We start from the raw sequence: 19101 nt of genomic DNA, 5'->3' as shown, positions 1-19101 counted from the left end.
TTTTTTTTTTTTTTTTTTTTTTTTTTTTTTTTTTTACTTTACAGTATGGTTTTTCTAGGTGTTTTATTACCACTGTGATTATGGCTCCATGTCTTTACTTTTTTGTTTGTGATGTGATGAGAAAAATACCTAATAACATTAAGATATAAATGGTATAGATTTGTCAGCCCAGAATCTTGACAAATATCAGGGTAATATATTTTACTTTGAGAAGGCTCAGATCTTTTAACAAACTAAACTTAATGAAATGTAATAGAATTTGATACATGATAATATTATATTTTATTAATTTAAATAATTTTATAATTTAATTTCTAAATCTCACAGTCCATGTGACATCACGTGTAAATCTTATAGATTAGATCCTCACAAAGTCTACCTAAATATTATTTGATAAAATATACTATACTGTTTTATCCATACACAAACAAGTGATTTTATGTGCATTTTCATTATTTCTCTCATAAGGGTTATTATTTAAAGAAACTAAATAGGTAATTACATCTTACAACTACCTGACTAATTTCTATTTAAGTATTATACTTAAGCAATCTTAACGGCAAAGAGTTTCTCTACTTAAGTACCTTCTACTTATCAGCTGGTTTCTTTGCTTTACCTAAATATGTTCATGTATAAGTGACCTTGGTCTTATTCTTCTAATGTCCTATGAAGACTTTTTCATGACTTTAAACAAAGGCTGTGTGAATGTGAGAAAACCGTTCTTAAATTCCTCCATAGAGAATCTGTCAACTGAGGAAACTGCATTCTGACTAATCCTTGTTTTTGTGTCTTGAGACAAGTGAAGAATCAACTTGATTGTCTGAGCATACTCCACTTCATCACAAGCTAAGAATCCATTCCTACAAGTCTCTGGATCTTCAATGACAATATCCATTTTAGGCCCTCCTGACTTGTGAGCAATCATGATGAGCCCAGCAGCCATACATTCTACAATACCGATACCAAAGTGTTCATTCCACATTGCATGCAGTCCTATTAGTCCTTCACTGAATTCCTTCTTCATGTCTTCATATGGCAGGTTCACTTTGAACTCAACATTATTCTCCAGTGATAAATGTTTACACAAATCTTGCATATCTTTCACACAGACTTCATCCTCCTCATTACGAGTAGACCCTATGAAGATCAATTTCAAATTATCCCAAAGCTCCTCACTTATGATTTGACGGAGCTGGTACATGGCCCGTAACTGTAAGGGATGGTCTTTCTCTGGTCTGAACTGAGCAACAGAAATGATCTTGACAGGCCCATCTGTTTTGCTGTGGGTGACTCTTGTACACTAGTTCTCGTTTCCATTAGTCCTTGTAGGTACTTTTTTCTGAGAGCTGCATAATGGGGACACACCAATAAAAAGTGCTCTATGTCTTCAGGTTGCTGGAGATTACATATGCTGCAAAGTTCTTCCTGGTCCCAGCTGTATGATATCCGGTTGACATAAAACTTTAATTTATTTCCACAAAGACGGAGTTGAGCCGCCACTCTGCTTCTCTCGATCGGTGCTGCCTCCTTTAGATAGCGAGAAACAAAACTTTGACTAGGTGTTGGGTTTTCAGGTCTAATTTTAACCTCCTTATACATCACATTATAGGTAGAGTGAAGTACAGCGCGCCAATCTTCCTGCACAAGTTTCGAATAATAGGCGAGTAGAATCTCTTCCTTTTTTTCCTTAAGTAAGATGCTCGACTGTGCCTCCCAGACGTTTCCAAAGTTCAGTTCAACCAGCTTATTCTTTAGAAGAGAGCACCAATTGTACTTGATTACATTGCAGCTTCTTTGGTCCAGCAATACAAGTTCCTCATAACATATTCGCGGATAACGATGTTCTGGCATATTGAGTAACTTGAGCCACCATTCCAATATCTGAGAAAATGCCTGATGAAAAAGTTTTACTACACCCATTTCCAAGCGAAGCATGTAGCTTGCTGTGTTTTTGGCTAAAGAAATAGAAAAGGTGGAGTGCGAGGGGCATAAAAAAAATTTGAAAAATTGTCAAAAAAAAAAAAAAAATGTGTCTTAAAATTTGTAGCCAAAACCATGACATTTGGCCCAAAGCAATCACCCTAGCTAGTAGCTAGGGCTGATTGAGAGGCTGGCGAAAAACGCCGACCCTGTCTGTACACGGGAAAGGGCGAAGACGAAGAATGAAATAACTACGTACGCTGCGTATACGTAGATATTAGACGTGGTTCAGACTGCGCGAGTAAAGGGACTTCTCAGTCCTATCCAGGAAATATGAATAAGGTAATATAAGGTATATCCAATTCTATTTTGTACTATTCTATTCTATGCTGTTCTATTCTATTCTATCCTGTTCTATTCTATTGCTCCAGGTGGATGGACGGGCGTCTCCTCCCCCTCCCCCTGTCCTGCCCCCCTCCTCTCGTACCATGGAGATGGATGTGGGTGTCCCTCAACATCCAGCCAAGGAGAAACCCCCCATCAGTGTTGTGGGGGATGTGGGGGGTAGAGTGGCCATTATGGTGGTAAGTAGCTTTTCTATTCATGAATAATTTTTTTGTGAAGTTTAGATTTAGATCCTCTTCACAACTTTTGTGGGTATCACAGAAGAAAAACTCAAAAAGAGTTCGCGTTTCTCGGGACTTTCAATTTTGGCCCAGCTCCCTCAAGTAAAGTAGGATTTTGTTTCACGAAGAGTTTCGATAGTTTATGTAGATCAAAAGTGTCCCTGGGCCGGGTTACCAAAAAGTACGATTCGGCAGTTATTCAGAGCTAAAGGTCTGCTATGTAGAGCGAAATTTGGAGGGGGGGGAACCCTAAAAGTGAGATCGTGGTTCTCAGGACTTTACTTTTCGTGTCAAATCGCTCATACTTTGCAGAGATGTTTCCTTTAATTGTGCAGATCAAAATTGTCCTGGGGACCAGTTCCAAGAAAATTACAGTTCGGCCGATATTTATGACCAAACCTTGGGGGAGAAAATACAAAGTTACCTTTTCTTTACTTTTCTGTTTTTAGGATGATATGGTAGACGATGTGCATAGTTTTGTAGCAGCGGCCGAGGTACTCAAAGACAGAGGAGCATACAAGATCTACGTACTCGCTACTCACGGGCTACTCAGTTCAGACGCTCCGCTACTCATTGAAGAGTCACCCATAGATGAGGTAAGTGTACATGTATCCTCCTGAAAAGAGAACGACCCCCCAAATGTAAAACGCCCAGATACCCACTAAATATCCATTCCGTTTCACGTTAATTTGCTAGCGCTGGTCTCAGGGTAATACGTTATGTCCCAGAAATTCTGTGCGGTACCTATTTATCTTTTGAATGGCTAGGAATGTTTGAATTCTGATCGATGTTCGTTCTCGGAACGGCTGGCTTTCTCCTATCCTGTCTTCCTTCTCTCTTCGATTTCGGGACGATAAGACCATAGCAGTTACAACTCCCTCTGTCAAACCACTTCAAAAAAAAAAGACTTATATAACTTCTATTATGTATTGTATATAGTATATACTATATACCTACTATGGAGCTAGTTAGGGTCACAAGATGTTTACTTTGGTAGAATTTTTTGCAGAAGTGTCTCAAAAAGTGTTATATTCTTTTGTGTTCTCAAAAAGTGTTCTCAAGCAAATTTTAAAAGAACTAACTCAAAAACTTAGGTGGATAGGTATTAATATTGTGTAATATGTATAATGTTCTTTGTATAATATGTAGGTACGTTTTCTTAAGCATTATGCATCTTTTGGTTCATTGGATAGGTATACTTAGGAACCTAGGTACTTGACAGATCTACAAATCTCTATCTGTCTTATTTATTGAGATAAGTAGGTAGGTAACTACTGTCACGAACCAAAATCGATATCCTAGTTTTTTGAATTTTAGCGCTCTTCAAAATTGTTTGTTTACTTTCTGAAATGAGGGTGTGAACATCACACGATTTCCTAAGGCTTAATGTAGCTTTAAAAATGTAGAGAAGGATAGGTATACTTAGGAACCTAGGTACTTGACAGATCTACAAATCTCTATCTGTCTTATTTATTGAGATAAGTAGGTAGGTAACTACATACCTAGTGATAGGCATAGGTACTTAGATAGGTAGGTACCATGAAATTTATTTTGATTTCAAGATTATAATTATTATAGGTAGAGGTACCTACCTACCTGAGGCATGTTGTGTACCTATGTTTGTAGGAAGAAAAGTTCCGTTTCCCTTGATTCCGACATATTAATCTGCAGCAAAATCTGGCTAATTGCTACCTAAGATCTCTTCTTGTTTCAACAATACAAGATAGGAGATCTATATGTGGAGGAATTAAAAAGTGTGAACGAATTAATAAAAATAAAAAAAACCACAACAGAGCGTGTTTGAAATCCAAAATGATTTATTGAACGTAGCGGAATGACTGCATCCATCTGATAAGCCTGATTCTAACTCACCTTTAGGTAGATACCGTCTAGCTTGGTTTCCTTCCATTTTTTAATTTTTAGGTACCTAGGTAAAATTAAAAGATAAAATTATGCAATAGCTAGATGTATTAGGTACAAGGGGTCTTTGAGCATTAGATCAAGGGTTCAATTCTCGGGTGAACTTTTTATCCTAAACAGATACCCAAGTCGTTCTCAGAACATTTGGGTTCCTCCTATATTATTCTAAAAGACATATTTTTATTTTTTGACCTAATTTAAAATCACCGTTTTACATGCCTGTAGCCTGTACAAATACAAATAGGTGTGTTCTAAGTTCGGGAAACTGACCATTGGAAAATTGACCACTACTCCAACAGAAACTGAATGATGCAGTGGTCAGATCCCCGAAAGGGAAATACACCTACACTAGTCACACTAGAAAATCACCTACCTGTATTATTCCATAGTCATTGGGGTCCCAGCCATAATTTTTTGAACACTCCATTACACCTATTTAGGTATTCATGTGCTAGATTTAAACTGTTTAGCCCGAAATACCGGGTCTAAACATCTTATCATTTATTATTTCTTCCTTTTCATATTGTAATCTACATGGATGGTTTTATTTTTGTTACTCCTCCTTTTTTTATTTTAACCTTCCTGGGCTTTTCAGTTTGAAATTTGAATGGGTATTTTGGGAATTTTATCTAACATGGTTTTGTCTTTTTACTTGCTATTACTACAGTATAGCGGAGCGAACTAGTAATGAAAGTATTGTTTTCTATGTAAATTTGTTTTATCTGATTACAAGATTACATTACAAAATTTAAAACTAATTCCACGTTTATTAAAATCGCTTCCAATCCTTTATTGGAATTCGTTTTAGTTTTTTTTTTTTTTTTTTTTTTTTTACTTTTTTTTCATTACCTATTTCAAGACAAATTCTTTTTGTAACAATATAAGGGAGCTAGGGTACCTACTGAATGTAGGTAGGTATAGGTATACCTACTTGGATAAATTAGTATGCATTAGTATTAAACCTGTAATACCTACGATTAGTAATTAATTAATTATTTATTTATGTATACCTACATACCTATATTATTTTCCAGTAGGTATCAGGTAGGTATGCATTAGAAGTTGCCAGATTACGTAGGTACCGACCAGGTATCTTTAAAATCAACACAAGAGTGTCCGTCTATATCTAATCTATCAGTTACTCAGATCGATCCCGGCAATTAAATCCGACAGGAGTCTAACAACCGAGACGAAAATGTATCCAGGGTCCTGTTGCACGAAGGCGTAGGGTACTTCAGGGAGGAGGAGAGAGTCAGCCTTTCCGAAGTTTCCGAGAACGAACTTTATCTGTTGAAGATAAAACCCGCCCCGGGCTTGCATCGAACCCGCGACTTAAAACACTTACAAGGTACAAGCAAGGCATGCGCCCTCCCAACTGACTTGGCTGGCTCCATCCCATTCGTGAGTATCCCCTACAAATCCTACAATACAAATTATTTTAGTGAAACAGACCCCAGGCAAGATCCAATCCGAAACTTCGAGTTCGAGAGTTCTATGAGGATGATTTTGTGAAATATTGTTTGCAATGCGTTATGTGGCGAATTTCTGCTAGCTATAGTCAGAGATAAATTGCAGAGATACGGAGTACCAGGTTTAGGTACTTGTACCTACACTGTGCATGGTACTCATTAGATGCCGTACCTACTATAGTAGCATATTGTATTTCAGGTAGGATAAATTAGATGAATATTCTCTCTTAATATTTGTCTGCGTATATCTAGTAGGGTGATGGTGATTTTGATTCCGACGGAACATCTGAAGTGTGTCCGATTTGGTCCTCTTTAGTCCCCGACTTTCTTTTATCGGCAGCACCTTGTTTCTGGTTTCTGGATAGACTATAAACTAAGAGTCTGGAGTAGAAGAGGCCCTACGTCCCCCTCGGGATTAAAGGTCATAAGACTCATTAGTCAAGTAAGTAAGTCAATGGAATGTAATCTACAATTCTACATAATTATATCTGATATAGGTACCTATTAATTCCTAGTCTTCAATTAGATTCGTATAAGCTTAACCGACTTTTAGGGCTGTATGCCCTTACAGCTACTTATTTATTATTATTATTATTATTTTTTTTGTACGAAGACAAAGTGCGGCGAACATTTCTTTTTCTAAAGAACGGATAAAAACTAGGAGGTCCTCATTTCAACATATCAAGCTGAGTATATTTATCAAACCCAGGAAGGCCAGTAGTTTAGAAGGCGAAAGTTGACTGGATTCCAACATTGAAAATATTCGGCCGCATCTTATTCGTACGAGATAAATTAGCTTAATTTCCTATTTATCTCTTATCCTAGCTAAATTCCCTATTTGTGTTCATGCTCGAATTTCTTTCCTAAATGGTGGTGTGTTCAATCGATTTTGGCCAAAAGTTCGATTGATTTTTGAGCGAGAAAGACCTCATTTTTGGGGAAGATTGTGAAGGATTTTTTCCTGCTTTGATTTGGCTGTGTGGATTACCTCGTGACTACAGGACCGGTGTGAAGGTAAGATTTTTAGATCTTTTCAGGCCGGTAAATAATCAAATAGGTACCTACTTAGAGCACCTATTACCCTATTAGGGGTATTAGGTAGGTACCTAGTCCTAAATGTCCCCCTCTCACGCTCAGTCAGACCACGACCATAAAAAAAAAACCGCTTGAAAAAGTACTGAATCTAGTACACAGCGTACCAACAGTGGAGACGCCTGGATACTATCAGCACTTTTTACCCATGCAGACTGGCTTACCCTTCCTGCAGGCCAGAGCGTTTCGTTTCCAAGTTTCTTCCAGTAAAAAAGTAAAAAGTTCAGTTTTGTGTACGTCGTGCTATAGTACGGAACGCGAGTGATTGTAGAAAGTCTAAATCTTTTTTTTCCAGTTTGCGTGTGTTTTTTATTATTTTTTAAAACCCTTTTTCAATACTTCTTCAAATTAGTTTACTATTTTTTTTTAATTTTTCAGCCAGTAACTTTTTTCCCTGATTGAAAATATTCGGCCGCATCTTATTCGTACGAGATAAATTAGCTTAATTCCCTATTTTTCTCTTATCCTGTGTTCATGCTCGAATTTCTATTAGATCCTCACAAAGTCTACCTAAATATTATTTGATAAAATATACTATACTGTTTTATCCATACACAAACAAGTGATTTTATGTGCCTTTTCATTATTTCTCTCATTAGGGTTATTATTTATTTATTTTAGGAAACTAAATAGTTAATTACATCTTACAACTACCTGACTAATTTCTATTTATTATACTTAAGCAATCTTAACGGCTAAGAGTTTCTCTACTTAAGTACCTTCTACTTATCAGCTGGTTTCTTTGCTTTACCTAAATATGTTCATGTATAAGTGAATCCGAAACTTCGAGTTCGAGAGTTCTATGAGGATGATTTTGTGAAATATTGTTTGCAATGCGTTATGTGGCGAATTTCTGCTAGCTACCTATAGTCAGAGATAAATTGCAGAGATACGGAGTACCAGGTTTAAGTACTTGTACCTACACTGTACATGGTAGGTACTCATTAGAAGCCGTACCTACTATAGTAGCATATTGAATTTCAGGTAGGATAAATTAGATGAATATTCTCTCTTAATACTTGTCTGCGTATATCTGTTAGGGTGATGGTGATTTTGATTCCGACAGAACATCTGAAGTGTGTCCGATTTTGGTCCTCTTTAGTCCCCGACTTTCTTTTATCGGCAGCACCTTGTTTCTGGTTTCTGGATAGACTATAAACTAAGAGTCTGGAAGAGAAAAGGCCCTACGTCCCCCTCGGGAATCTCGGGATTAAAGTCATAAAAGACTTATTATGACTCATTAGTAAGTCAATGGAATGTAATCTACAATTCTACATAATTATATCTGATATAGGTACCTATTAATTCCTAGTTACTTTTCTTCAATTAGATTCGTATAAGCTTAACCCGACTTTTAGGGCTGTATGCCCTTACAACTACTTATATATTTTTTTGTTTGTTTGTTTTTTGTTTTTTTTTTTTTTTTTTTTTTTTTTTTTTTTTTTTACGAAAAAAAAATGTTTTTCCCTAGCCAAGATATAACTTTCTGCGGCGAACATCTCTCTTTCTAAAGAACAGATAAAAACTTAGGAATAGAAAAATAAGAATAATATTTATTTGGTAATTAATGTTTAAGTACATTTTTACAAAGGTTGACAACATAACATGTAACATTATAAGAAGAAAAATTACAAACTATACTCTTAAGCAAAATAATTGTAATAAATTTGAAAATAACTAGACTCTTTGTACAAGAAAAATAACTAGACTCTTTAAGCAAGACAAATAGGTAGACTCTTTAAACAAAACAATTAGGTAACTAGGCTCTTTAAACAACACAAAAATCACAGGATTCAATAAAGGGAAACAAATAATACTACTCGTTTCGTAAGAAGGCCCTCAGCTTTAGAGCTCCTTGTACATAATAATAGAGATTATTGAGATGGGGTTTAGACAGAATTACCAATAACTCTTGTACACTAGTTCTCGTTTCCATTAGTCCTTGTAGGTACTTTTTTCTGAGAGCTGCATAATGGGGACACACCAATAAAAAGTGTTCTATGTCTTCAGGTTGCTGGAGATTACATATGCTACAAAGTTCTTCCTGGTCCCAGCTGTATGACATCCGGTTGACATAAAACTTCAATTTATTTCCACAAAGACGGAGTTGAGCCGCCACTCTGCTTCTCTCGATCGGTGCTGCCTCCTTTAGATAGCGAGAAACAAAACTTTGACTAGGTGTTGGGTTTTCAGGTCTAATTTTAACCTCCTTATACATCACATTATAGGTAGAGTGAAGTACAGCGCGCCAATCTTCCTGCACAAGTTTCGAATAATAGGCGAGTAGAATCTCTTCCTTTTTTTCCTTAAGTAAGCTGCTCGACTGTGCCTCCCAGACGTTTCCAAAGTTCAGTTCAACCAGCTTATTCTTTAGAAGAGAGCACCAATTGTACTTGATTACATTGCAGCTTCTTTGGTCCAGCAATACAAGTTCCTCATAACATATTCGCGGATAACAAAACTAGGAGGGGTAGGTAGGGACCGTAAGGAGGCGCGGATGTTACCTATATGCCATGTAGTGCAATAGTCCTAAACTAAGATGGACGCGGCACACAAGGGATCAGGGAGAGACCGCCTTAACATAGTAATAATACATACCATCATTACCATATTTTTATTTTCTGGACTTTCAAACGGTTTAAACGCCTATACTTTTGGCACCGCAAGATAGACATGGTACCGGAAAGTACCTAAACTATCACATTGAGGAACCGAAGAGAACACATCCGTTCGGGTAGTCACAATCGTCTATTCGTAAAAGTTATAGCCGGCCTATCAAAGCGAGTGCAATTTTAATTGCCCAAACCATTAAAATCGTCATGAGGAGATTTTCAGGAGAAACGAGGACTGAATTTAATAAATAATTAATACCTATAGGTAAATAATGGTTAGTTATCTAGGTAAGAGTAGTGGGTCACGCCAAGTTCTTTCATGATTTTTACCTCAAAAAGTCTGCTGTGTAAGCACTAGCCCGCGGGTTCGATTCCCACCCGGGGCGAACTTTATTGTAAAAGGTTCTTTCTCGGAAAGGCTGGATCTCCCCAATCCTGCTCTCCTTCTCTCTTCGCTTTTGGTATAATAAAACCTCAGCAGTTAAAGTTCCCCCTATGAAACCTTAAAGAAAGCATTTTATTATAAAAGTTAAGTAATTTTATTTTGCAGACGTCTCGATGAAAACGAGAGCACCTTTAATTACCTTTCGGTCCTCGATTCAGGAAGCTTGGGATGAGATCAATTTTCTAGTTCCGGAAAATTCCGCTCGTCTGGAAACCAGTGGAAATTCGAGCGCTAGTGTCTACCTCCCACTACCTCCCACTTAAACATGAATATTGTGCTAGTCTCCCAAGACCTGTCGTTCCACCTGACGCGGAGAAAATGTACTGAAATGTACTAGGGGAGGATGTTCGTGATTTGTACTTTACTTCCTTATTATTAAATTCCAAGAGAAGAGAGAGATAGAGGGAGAGCGGAGAGGGAGGGAGCCCGCCCCGGGCTTGCATCGAACCCGCGACTTAAAACACTTACAAGGTACAAGCAAGGCATGCGCCCTCCCAACTGACTTGGCTGGCTTCATCTCATTCGTGAGTATCCCCTACAAATCCCACAATTTTATTTTTTTATTACTTCGTAATTAGACAAGAAGTACTCAATTCTTAGGGTTTGGGGTCACTCTAGTGACGGTGGACGTTCCCAGATGTTCTTGGTCCTCATTTTTCCTGCTCTATAACTTTGAAACATCACCCAAGTAAGCGCAACTGATCTACCTGTCGTTCCACCTGACGCGGAGAAAATGTACTGAAATGTACTAGGGGAGGATGTTCGTGATTTGTACTTTACTTCCTTATTATTACAAATTCCAAGAGAAGAGAAGGGAAGAGAGAGATTGAGGGAGAGCGGAGAGCGGAGAGGGAGGGAGAGATGTTACAGATGACGAAAAACCAATTTCCCTATGGGGCGCTCTGTTTTTTCTTCCCTCTCTAGATTCTTTGCGACATTGAGTGGACCATTTCCTGACGAATCAGTATAAATCGCTGAAACCCTGCCTTACCATCTAAGGCTAAGGAGCAAGGTCTCAATTATTTTTCCATATTTAAAAGTTACCTACCCGTATTATGCCGGACCGTCAGACAGTCAGAACGCGTGAGGCAGAAAATGCTTGAGACCTGGTTAGTGGTTAGATTTTTCCGCCACACACTTTTCACTTTAAGACGCTCTATCCATACTGCACTACGACCATTCCCTCCTTTGGAAAAATTGGACCAATTTTTGACATTTTCCGCCCAGAATTTGCAAGATAGATACCTACCTAGGTATTTTTACAAATTAATTTTCCATATTTAAAAGTTACCTACCCGTATTATGCCGGACCGTCAGACAGTCAGAACGTGTGTGGCGGAAAAAGTTTGAGACCCTGGTCTGTCAGACGGTCTGACTAGAACGCGTGAGGCAGAAAATGCTTGAGACCTGGTTAGTGGTTAGATTTTTCCGCCACACACTTTAAGACGCTCTATCCATACTGCACTACGAAAAAAAACCGCTTGAAAAAGTACTGAATCTAGTACACAGCGTACCAAGAGTGGAGACGCCGGTCGGCGTTTTTCGTCAGCCTCTCAAAGAGCCCTAACTAGGGTGATTGCTTTGGGCTGACATTTGGTTTTGCCTACAAATTTCACTAGGGGTTTTAGTGGATGTGCTAAAATCATCAGAAAAAGAAGAACAAAGCACTCAAGGAAAAGACAAGCAACAAAATAAGAACAGACGAATAAAACTTGAAACTCAGCTCTTGGTTGATATAATAAGCACTTGGATCGTGAACTTTAAACTTGAATAACTTGATAGAGAAATTAATCAAGTTCAATATACAAATATGAAACCAAGTAGAGTACTTAATACACAGACCTAGGTACTTATTATACTTATACAGATAGGTAGCTATCTACCACCAGCTAGAGAACCTAGAACTTCAAATACCAGTCCAAGAGCTCATACTCGTACACTATCAGCACTTTTTACCCATGCAGACTGGCTTACCCTTCCTGCAGGCCAGAGCGTTTCGTTTCCAAGTTTCTTCCAGTAAAAAAGTTCAGTTTTGTGTACGTCGTGCTATAGTACGGAACGCGAGTGATTGTAGAAATTCTAAATCTTTTTTTTCCAGTTTGCGTGTGTTTTTTATTATTTTTTAAAACCCTTTTTCAATACTTCTTCAAATTAGTTTACTATTTTTTAATTTTTCAGCCAGTAACTTTTTTCCCTGATTGAAAATATTCGGCCGCATCTTATTCGTACGAGATAAATTAGCTTAATTTCCTATTTATCTCTTATCCTAGCTAAATTCCCTATTTTTCTCTTATCCTGTGTTCATGCTCGAATTTCGTTCCTAAATGGTGGTGTGTTCAAACGATTTTGGCCAAAAGTTCGATTGATTTTTGAGCGAGAAAGACCTCATTTTTGGGGACGATTGTGAAGGAATTTTTCCTGCTTTGATTTGGCTGTGTGGATTACCTCGTGACTACAGGACCGGTGTGAAGGTGAGATTTCTAGATTCTTTTCAGGTCGGTAAATAATCAAATAGGTACCTACTTAGAGCACCTATTACCCTATTAGGGGTATTAGGTAGGTACCTAGTCCTAAATGTCCCCCTCTCACGCTCAGTCAGACGCTAGACTGTCTGACAGACCTAGTTCTCAAGCTTTTTCCGCTACACACGTTTCGACTGTCTCACAGAGCACTGTCAGACAGTCTGAGAGTGAGTGGCGGTCATAATAAGTAAATTCTTGACAAACAAACGACCAAAAAACAATAAGATAAGCACTACCTTCGTCTACGTCCTTAGGTAGGTAGCTAGACTACCTAAATACCGGCAACAGCACCTAGACTTAGGTAGCTACCCTACCTACTTACAACAGTACCTAGGTACCTACCTAATACCTACAACAGTACCTAGGTACCTAAGAGTGGCGGTCATAATAAGTAAATTCTTGACAAACAAACGACCAAAAAACAATAAGATAAGCACTACCTTCGTCTACGTCCTTAGGTATTAGGTACCTACACTACCTAAATACCGGCAACAGCACCTAGACTTAGGTAGCTACCCTACCTACTTACAACAGTACCTAGGCGCTCGGTACGCCAGGCTGGAAAAGCCGCCTAAGAGGAAACGTGTCGCGCGGCCTCAGGAATTCAACCCGCCTAAAGTCGGTCCAGACCAAAGAAATGTCGCCCAGGATTGCAAAAGGACACGTGCCGTGCGGCTTTCCGCATTGGTTTTCTAGTATTCTAGATTGTTTCCTTCATTGAGTGACAGCGCTAGTTCGAGTATGCGGCGAAGGAATGCCGCGACATTTAGGTATGCTACAATGAAACTGGTCATACCGAGCGGCAAATGCTGCCCAAGTAGAAACGTAACTTTACTCCTCAGCCTTAGATGGTAAGGCAGGGTTTCAGCGATTTATACTGATTCGTCAGGAAATGGTCCACTCAATGTCGCAAAGAATATAGTTTCTAGTTTGGAATTTTGGATTTCACTCAACTTATTGTTTCATTACAAATTTTCATCAGTAAATGGTTTCTTTAAATTAAGCGATCCCAAGTGCAAGGAAAACCTAGACCCTTGACAAATGGAGTGTGCCTGAAGGCATGTGATGTGTTCCAATCCACTCGACTCCAATATCTAGGTACTCCACCTTCTGTTTATTTTAGTCGAAAGGGGTTTGTTTCTTCTCTGATTTTTGATTTTACCACCCAGAGTCAATCCTCCACTAACTGTCCGCTACTCATTGAAGAGTCACCCATAGATGAGGTAAGTGTACATGTATCCTCCTGAAAAGAGAACGACCCCCCAAATGTAAAACGCGCCCGATACCCACTAAATATCCATCCCGTTTCAGGTTAATTTGCTAGCGCTGGTCTCAGGGTACTCGTTTTTCGATTGCAAATATTTCAACGGGTTACTTTTTGTTGTTCTCGTGTTGACCCAGCACCTAAATGGGAAGTATTGTGTCTCTTTTCACATTTCACATTTCACATTTCACACACTGATCGCTCTATCTCTAGAACCACAACACCTAGAAAGTTGAAATTTGGTAGGAATATTCCTTTTATGGTCTAGGTGTGCAATAAGAAAGGATTTTGCGAAAATCTAAACCGATCCTGAGATATGATCAATTTTTGATCGCTAAAATCACCATAAGAAATACACAGAGTGCAGAGACTGCGGGAAAGAAAACTTTTCCTCGCTCGCCTAATATTTGAGTTTCGTTCATGTTTTTAGTTTGATAACTATGCAGCTATTAGGGAGCGCGCAGCGCGACCGTATTTTTATTATTTTCTACAAGTTCGGCCATGCCTTTTCTACAAGTTTGGCCATGCATGCCTCGAGATGAACTAGCGGGATTCCGGAGCGAAGGGACGGAATTCAGCTAGTAAATTTATAAATTCGATCTAGGATCCAAGATTCCAAGCAGAAACAACAAGCGCGCGTACCTACTTATGCTTTGTAAGTTGTCAAGCGCTAGGTCGCGGGTTCGATTCCCGATTCCCCGCTGGGGCGAACTTTATCCTCAAGAGATGGGGTTCGTTCTCGGAACGGCAGGCTTTCTCTTATCCTGTCCTCCCTTCCTTAAGCGAGTTCGGGATTTCTATTAAAATCCTAAAAAAAAAAAACACTACCTCTATCTATACTATAGGGACAAAAATGTTACAGAGCTTGACGTGGCCCACTACTCTGTATCTTTATAATTAACCATTATTTACCTGTATTAATTACCTATTTATTAAATTCAGTCCTCGTTTCTCCTGAAAATCTCCTCATGACGATTTTAATTGTTTGGGCAATTAAAATTGCACTCGCTTAGATGGTCCGCCTATTATTTTTACGAATAGACGACTGTGACTACCCAACGGATGTGGACTCTTTGGTAACACCATGTGGGAATCACACCTCCATAGAAAAATAGCTTGTCCATATCACACACCTGCCCTGGAGAGAATCGGATGGGATTGTAGGGTCGTCAGTTGATCTGGGAAAGAAGAAAATCCAATTTAAGTACCAACATAATACAAATGCAGATAACCCATCAGATCAGATAGGTATGGTTACCCATCAAATAAAGTTTCCAAATCTTTTAAAAAAAAAAAAAAAAAAAAAAATCTGTCCAATAAAATTGGGCGATAAACTACTTTACTTCACATTAACCTCAGCTAGCCTAAGTGGGGCCGGTAAAAGCCCGTGATTACCCAGATAATATGGTCACCCACCCGGATACCAACCAAGCTCAACTTTGCTCACTAGGTGCATTGGTGCTATCGCCGCTGGTTGACTCGGGGACCAAAGAGGGCCAAATCGGACACACTTCAGATGTTCCGTCGGAAACAAAATCACCATCAGTTAACATCACCCTAGCATACGCAGACAAGAGAGAATCTTCATCTAATTTATCCTATCTAAAGCACAATATGCCACTAGTCACTAGTAGGTAGGTACAGCAGTGGCGTGTCATGATCATGAGGTTTTCCAAAGGGGAAGAAGCTATAAATCCAAAGGGGAAAGTATTACACAGTTTGTCGATCTGCTGGGGGTCTTAGAATCCAGGTTGAATAAGCACACTGTTTTCGGTGATAAGCAGGAGTGTTTCGTAAGTATTAAAGTGGGTTAGACAGGGGTGAAAAACTGTAAAGAACTGAACTACCTCGGTGGTGTAGTAGCTACCTCGGTGGTGTAGTGGTCAAGGGATGATTTTTTTTTTTTTTTTTACCCTGAAAAAATTATTCGAAAAGACATATTTTTATTGTTTGACCTAATTTAAAATTACCGTTTTACATGCCTGTAGCCTGTACAAATACAAATAGGTGTGTTCTAAGTTCGGGAAGCTGACCATTGGAAAATTGGCCACTACTCCAACAGAAACTAAATGAAGCAGTGGTCAGATCCCCGAAAGGGAAATACACCTACACTAGTCACACTAGAAAATGACCTACCTGTATTATTCCATAGTCATTGTGGTCCCAGTCATAATTTTTTGAACACTCCATTACACCTATTTAGGTATTCATGTGCTAGATTTAAACTGTTTAGCCCGAAATACTGGGTCTAAACATCTTATCATTTATTATTTCTTCCTTTTCATATTGTAATCTACATGGATGATTTTATTTTTGTTACTCCTCCTTTTTTATTTTAACCTTCCTGGGCTTGTCAGTTTGAAATTTGAATGGGTATTTTGGGAATTTTATCTAACATGGTTTTGTCTTTTTACTTTCTATTACTACAGTATAGCGGAGCTAACTAGTAATGAAAGTATTGTTTTCTATGTAAATTTGTTTTATCTGATTACAAGATTACATTACAAAATTTAAAACTAATTCCACATTTATTAAAATCGCTTCCAACCCTTTATTGTGACTCCCTCCTTTAATTTCATGCCGAATCTTAGGATCTCAAATTGGGTGCTCTAGATTCACTGAAAACCGTCTGTGTCTAAATTATTCTGTGCTCTTTAATTTATTTTAGTCTTCTGTCGAAACAGGAAACCAATGATGAATCCCAGGGATCCAAAAGTACGAACCCTACATGATTTTTATTTTGTATTTTTAGCTAATTCCTTAAGGAATGGGCTATTTATCTTTTTTTTTTTACTTTACAGTATAGTTTTTCTAGGTGTTTTATTACCACTGTGATTTTGGCTCCATGTCTTTACTTTTTTGTTTGTGATGTGATGAGAAAAATAATAACATTAAGATATAAATGGTATAGATTTGTCAGCCCAGAATCTTGACAAATATCAGGGTAATATATTTTACTTTGAGAAGGCTCAGATCTTTTAACAAACTAAACTTAATGAAATGTAATAGAATTTGATACATGATAATATTATATTTTATTAATTTAAATAATTTTATAATTTAATTTCTAAATCTCACAGTCCATGTGACATCACGTGTAAATCTTATAGATTAGATCCTCACAAAGTCTACCTAAATATTATTTGATAAAATATACTATACTGTTTTATCCATACACAAACAAGTGATTTTATGTGCATTTTCATTATTTCTCTCATAAGGGTTATTATTTAAAGAAACTAAATAGGTAATTACATCTTACAACTACCTGACTAATTTCTATTTACAAGCAATCTTAACAGCAAAGAGTTTCTCTACTTAAGTACCTTCTACTTATCAGCTGGTTTCTTTGCTTTACCTAAATATGTTCATGTATAAGTGACCTTGGTCTTATTCTTCTAATGTCCTATGAAGACTTTTTCATGACTTTAAACAAAGGCTGTGTGAATGTGAGAAAACCATTCTTAAATTCCTCCATAGAAAATCTGTCAACTGAGGAAACTGCATTCTGACTTATCCTTGTTTTTGTGTCTTGAGACAAGTGAAGAATCAACTTGATTGTCTGAGCATACTCCACTTCATCACAAGCTAAGAATCCATTCCTACAAGTCTCTGGATCTTCAATGACAATATCCATTTTAGGCCCTCCTGACTTGTGAGCAATCATGATGAGTCCAGCAGCCATACATTCTACAATACCAATACCAAAGTGTTCATTCCACATTGCATGTAGTCCTATCAAACCCTCACTGAACTCTTTCTTCATGTCTTCATATGGCAGGTTCACTTTGAACTCAACATTATTCTCCAGTGATAAATGTTTACACAAATCCTGCATATCTTTCACACAGACTTCATCCTCCTCATTACGAGTAGATCCTATGAAGATCAATTTCAAATTATCCCAAAGCTCCTCACTTATGATTTGACGGAGCTGGTACATGGCCCGTAACTGTAAGGGATGATCTTTCTCTGGTCTAAATTGAGCTACAGAAATAATTTTGACAGGTCCATCTGTTTTGCTGTGGGTAATTTTCTTCAAATCCTCTGTGTCACAGGGCGGATAGAGCTTGTATGTTTTCAGCTGACAGTTCCACAACTGTATAACATGTTCCTCTGTCCATGATGAATTGACCATGATAATATCCGAGTACTTTCCAACATGAGAATACAACAGAGCAAATACTTTGTAGTAGAACAGTTTGAAACTGGTCAGAATTGGGTTATTGGCAACCCGCTGACTATTATTGTGAGTTATCACCCGACGAGCAACTCTTGTCAACATTTCTTTGGTTATTGTAGGGTAGTGTATGTAGCAGGCTACTTTACTGCCTCCGATGTATGAGAACAGTGGGTATGTGAATGCATAGCCCATTGTATCAATGTAGATATCTGGCTGGAATGAGAGGAGGGCCTCAACTCCCAGAATCATAGATCCAATGCTCTGTCCAAGCAATGTGAAATAAGGATACAAACTGGCTTCAACAAACTTCCTCCTGTACAAATAAACAAAATTAATTACTTGATCTGGGAGAACAATGTTGAATCGTTGATGGGCACGCTTGATAATTTCACTCGGAGAAGCATCTACATCTCCCGTGTAAATGTAAATCTTGTAATCTGGGTATTTCTGATGCAATGCTAGCACAGCGGTCCACAGTACCCTCTCACCCCCTCCACCAGCATTACAGTAGGGGTGGAAAAATGCAACAGTCTTGAGTACATTGTAACTCTTCCGTTTCTTACTCACATAGTATTTGAAGAGAAGTACAGAGAGTGGTAGAACTATTATCGAAAGCAGTAGAAGAGCAAGGATTGAGTAGAACAAAAAGACCAGCCACATGACTACTGACTTCCACAGGCAGCAGAACATTATTCTCTCACTGTCAGCATTATTGCAGGTTGGAAAACACTGTACACATCATCAGTTCAAAGATAACTGATAGCAAGGGATTCAGGATTCTCTAGTGTACAATCACTTATTTAAAAGGTCCAGGATAAAATTCTTCATGGATAACACGTAACAATCACCACAATGGTAGAATGTAGAATCCTTATCGTTAGAATAAGAGAACAACACTCTATTTTCTGAGGAAAATTGGAAAACGTCACTCAAAGAACGCAGCCAAAAGAAAATCCTTTGGAAAAGTCTAAAAATTTAAATATTCCCGCGGTAAATTATCGCTCTACAAAACAGTGTTGTCAAGTGCCAAGTAAGGAGGTTTTTTAGA

The 19101-nt window shown here is 38.1% G+C and overlaps 2 protein-coding genes across 4 annotated transcripts; one reads left to right on the top strand and one right to left on the bottom strand.

Moving 5' to 3' along the window:
• On the bottom strand, positions 1-18997 carry LOC103505222 (GDP-Man:Man(3)GlcNAc(2)-PP-Dol alpha-1,2-mannosyltransferase). 3 transcript variants are annotated; one of them, XM_008469537.3, is made up of 3 exons: positions 17243-18997; positions 7538-7792; positions 1-379 (listed from the first exon to the last, which is right to left on the bottom strand). In XM_008469537.3, exon 1 carries the CDS (start codon positions 18741-18743, stop codon positions 17277-17279), a length of 1467 nt encoding a protein of 488 aa, XP_008467759.1. In that variant the 5' UTR covers positions 18744-18997; the 3' UTR covers positions 1-379; positions 7538-7792; positions 17243-17276. The 3 variants fall into 3 exon arrangements, with proteins under 3 accessions (XP_008467759.1, XP_026676378.1, XP_008467760.1); XM_026820577.1 differs by lacking the exon at positions 7538-7792 and having other exon boundaries at positions 1-515; positions 17139-18997; XM_008469538.3 differs by lacking the exons at positions 1-379; positions 7538-7792 and adding an exon at positions 557-1290 and having other exon boundaries at positions 17903-18997.
• Positions 2356-3181, top strand: LOC113465778 (phosphoribosyl pyrophosphate synthase-associated protein 1-like). Its single transcript, XM_026820578.1, has 2 exons — positions 2356-2504; positions 2996-3181. The coding sequence occupies exons 1-2, from the start codon at positions 2409-2411 to the stop codon at positions 3164-3166; spliced, it is 267 nt and encodes an 88-aa protein (XP_026676379.1). The 5' UTR covers positions 2356-2408; the 3' UTR covers positions 3167-3181.
• Positions 18998-19101: the final 104 nt, after the last annotated feature.

This window comes from Diaphorina citri, unplaced genomic scaffold, assembly GCF_000475195.1.
Source record: "Diaphorina citri unplaced genomic scaffold, Diaci psyllid genome assembly version 1.1 scaffold158, whole genome shotgun sequence".
Taxonomy (NCBI): Eukaryota; Metazoa; Arthropoda; class Insecta; order Hemiptera; family Psyllidae; genus Diaphorina; species Diaphorina citri.
Note: the sequence above shows the minus strand (reverse complement) of the source record. Positions and strands in the feature narration are given on the sequence as shown.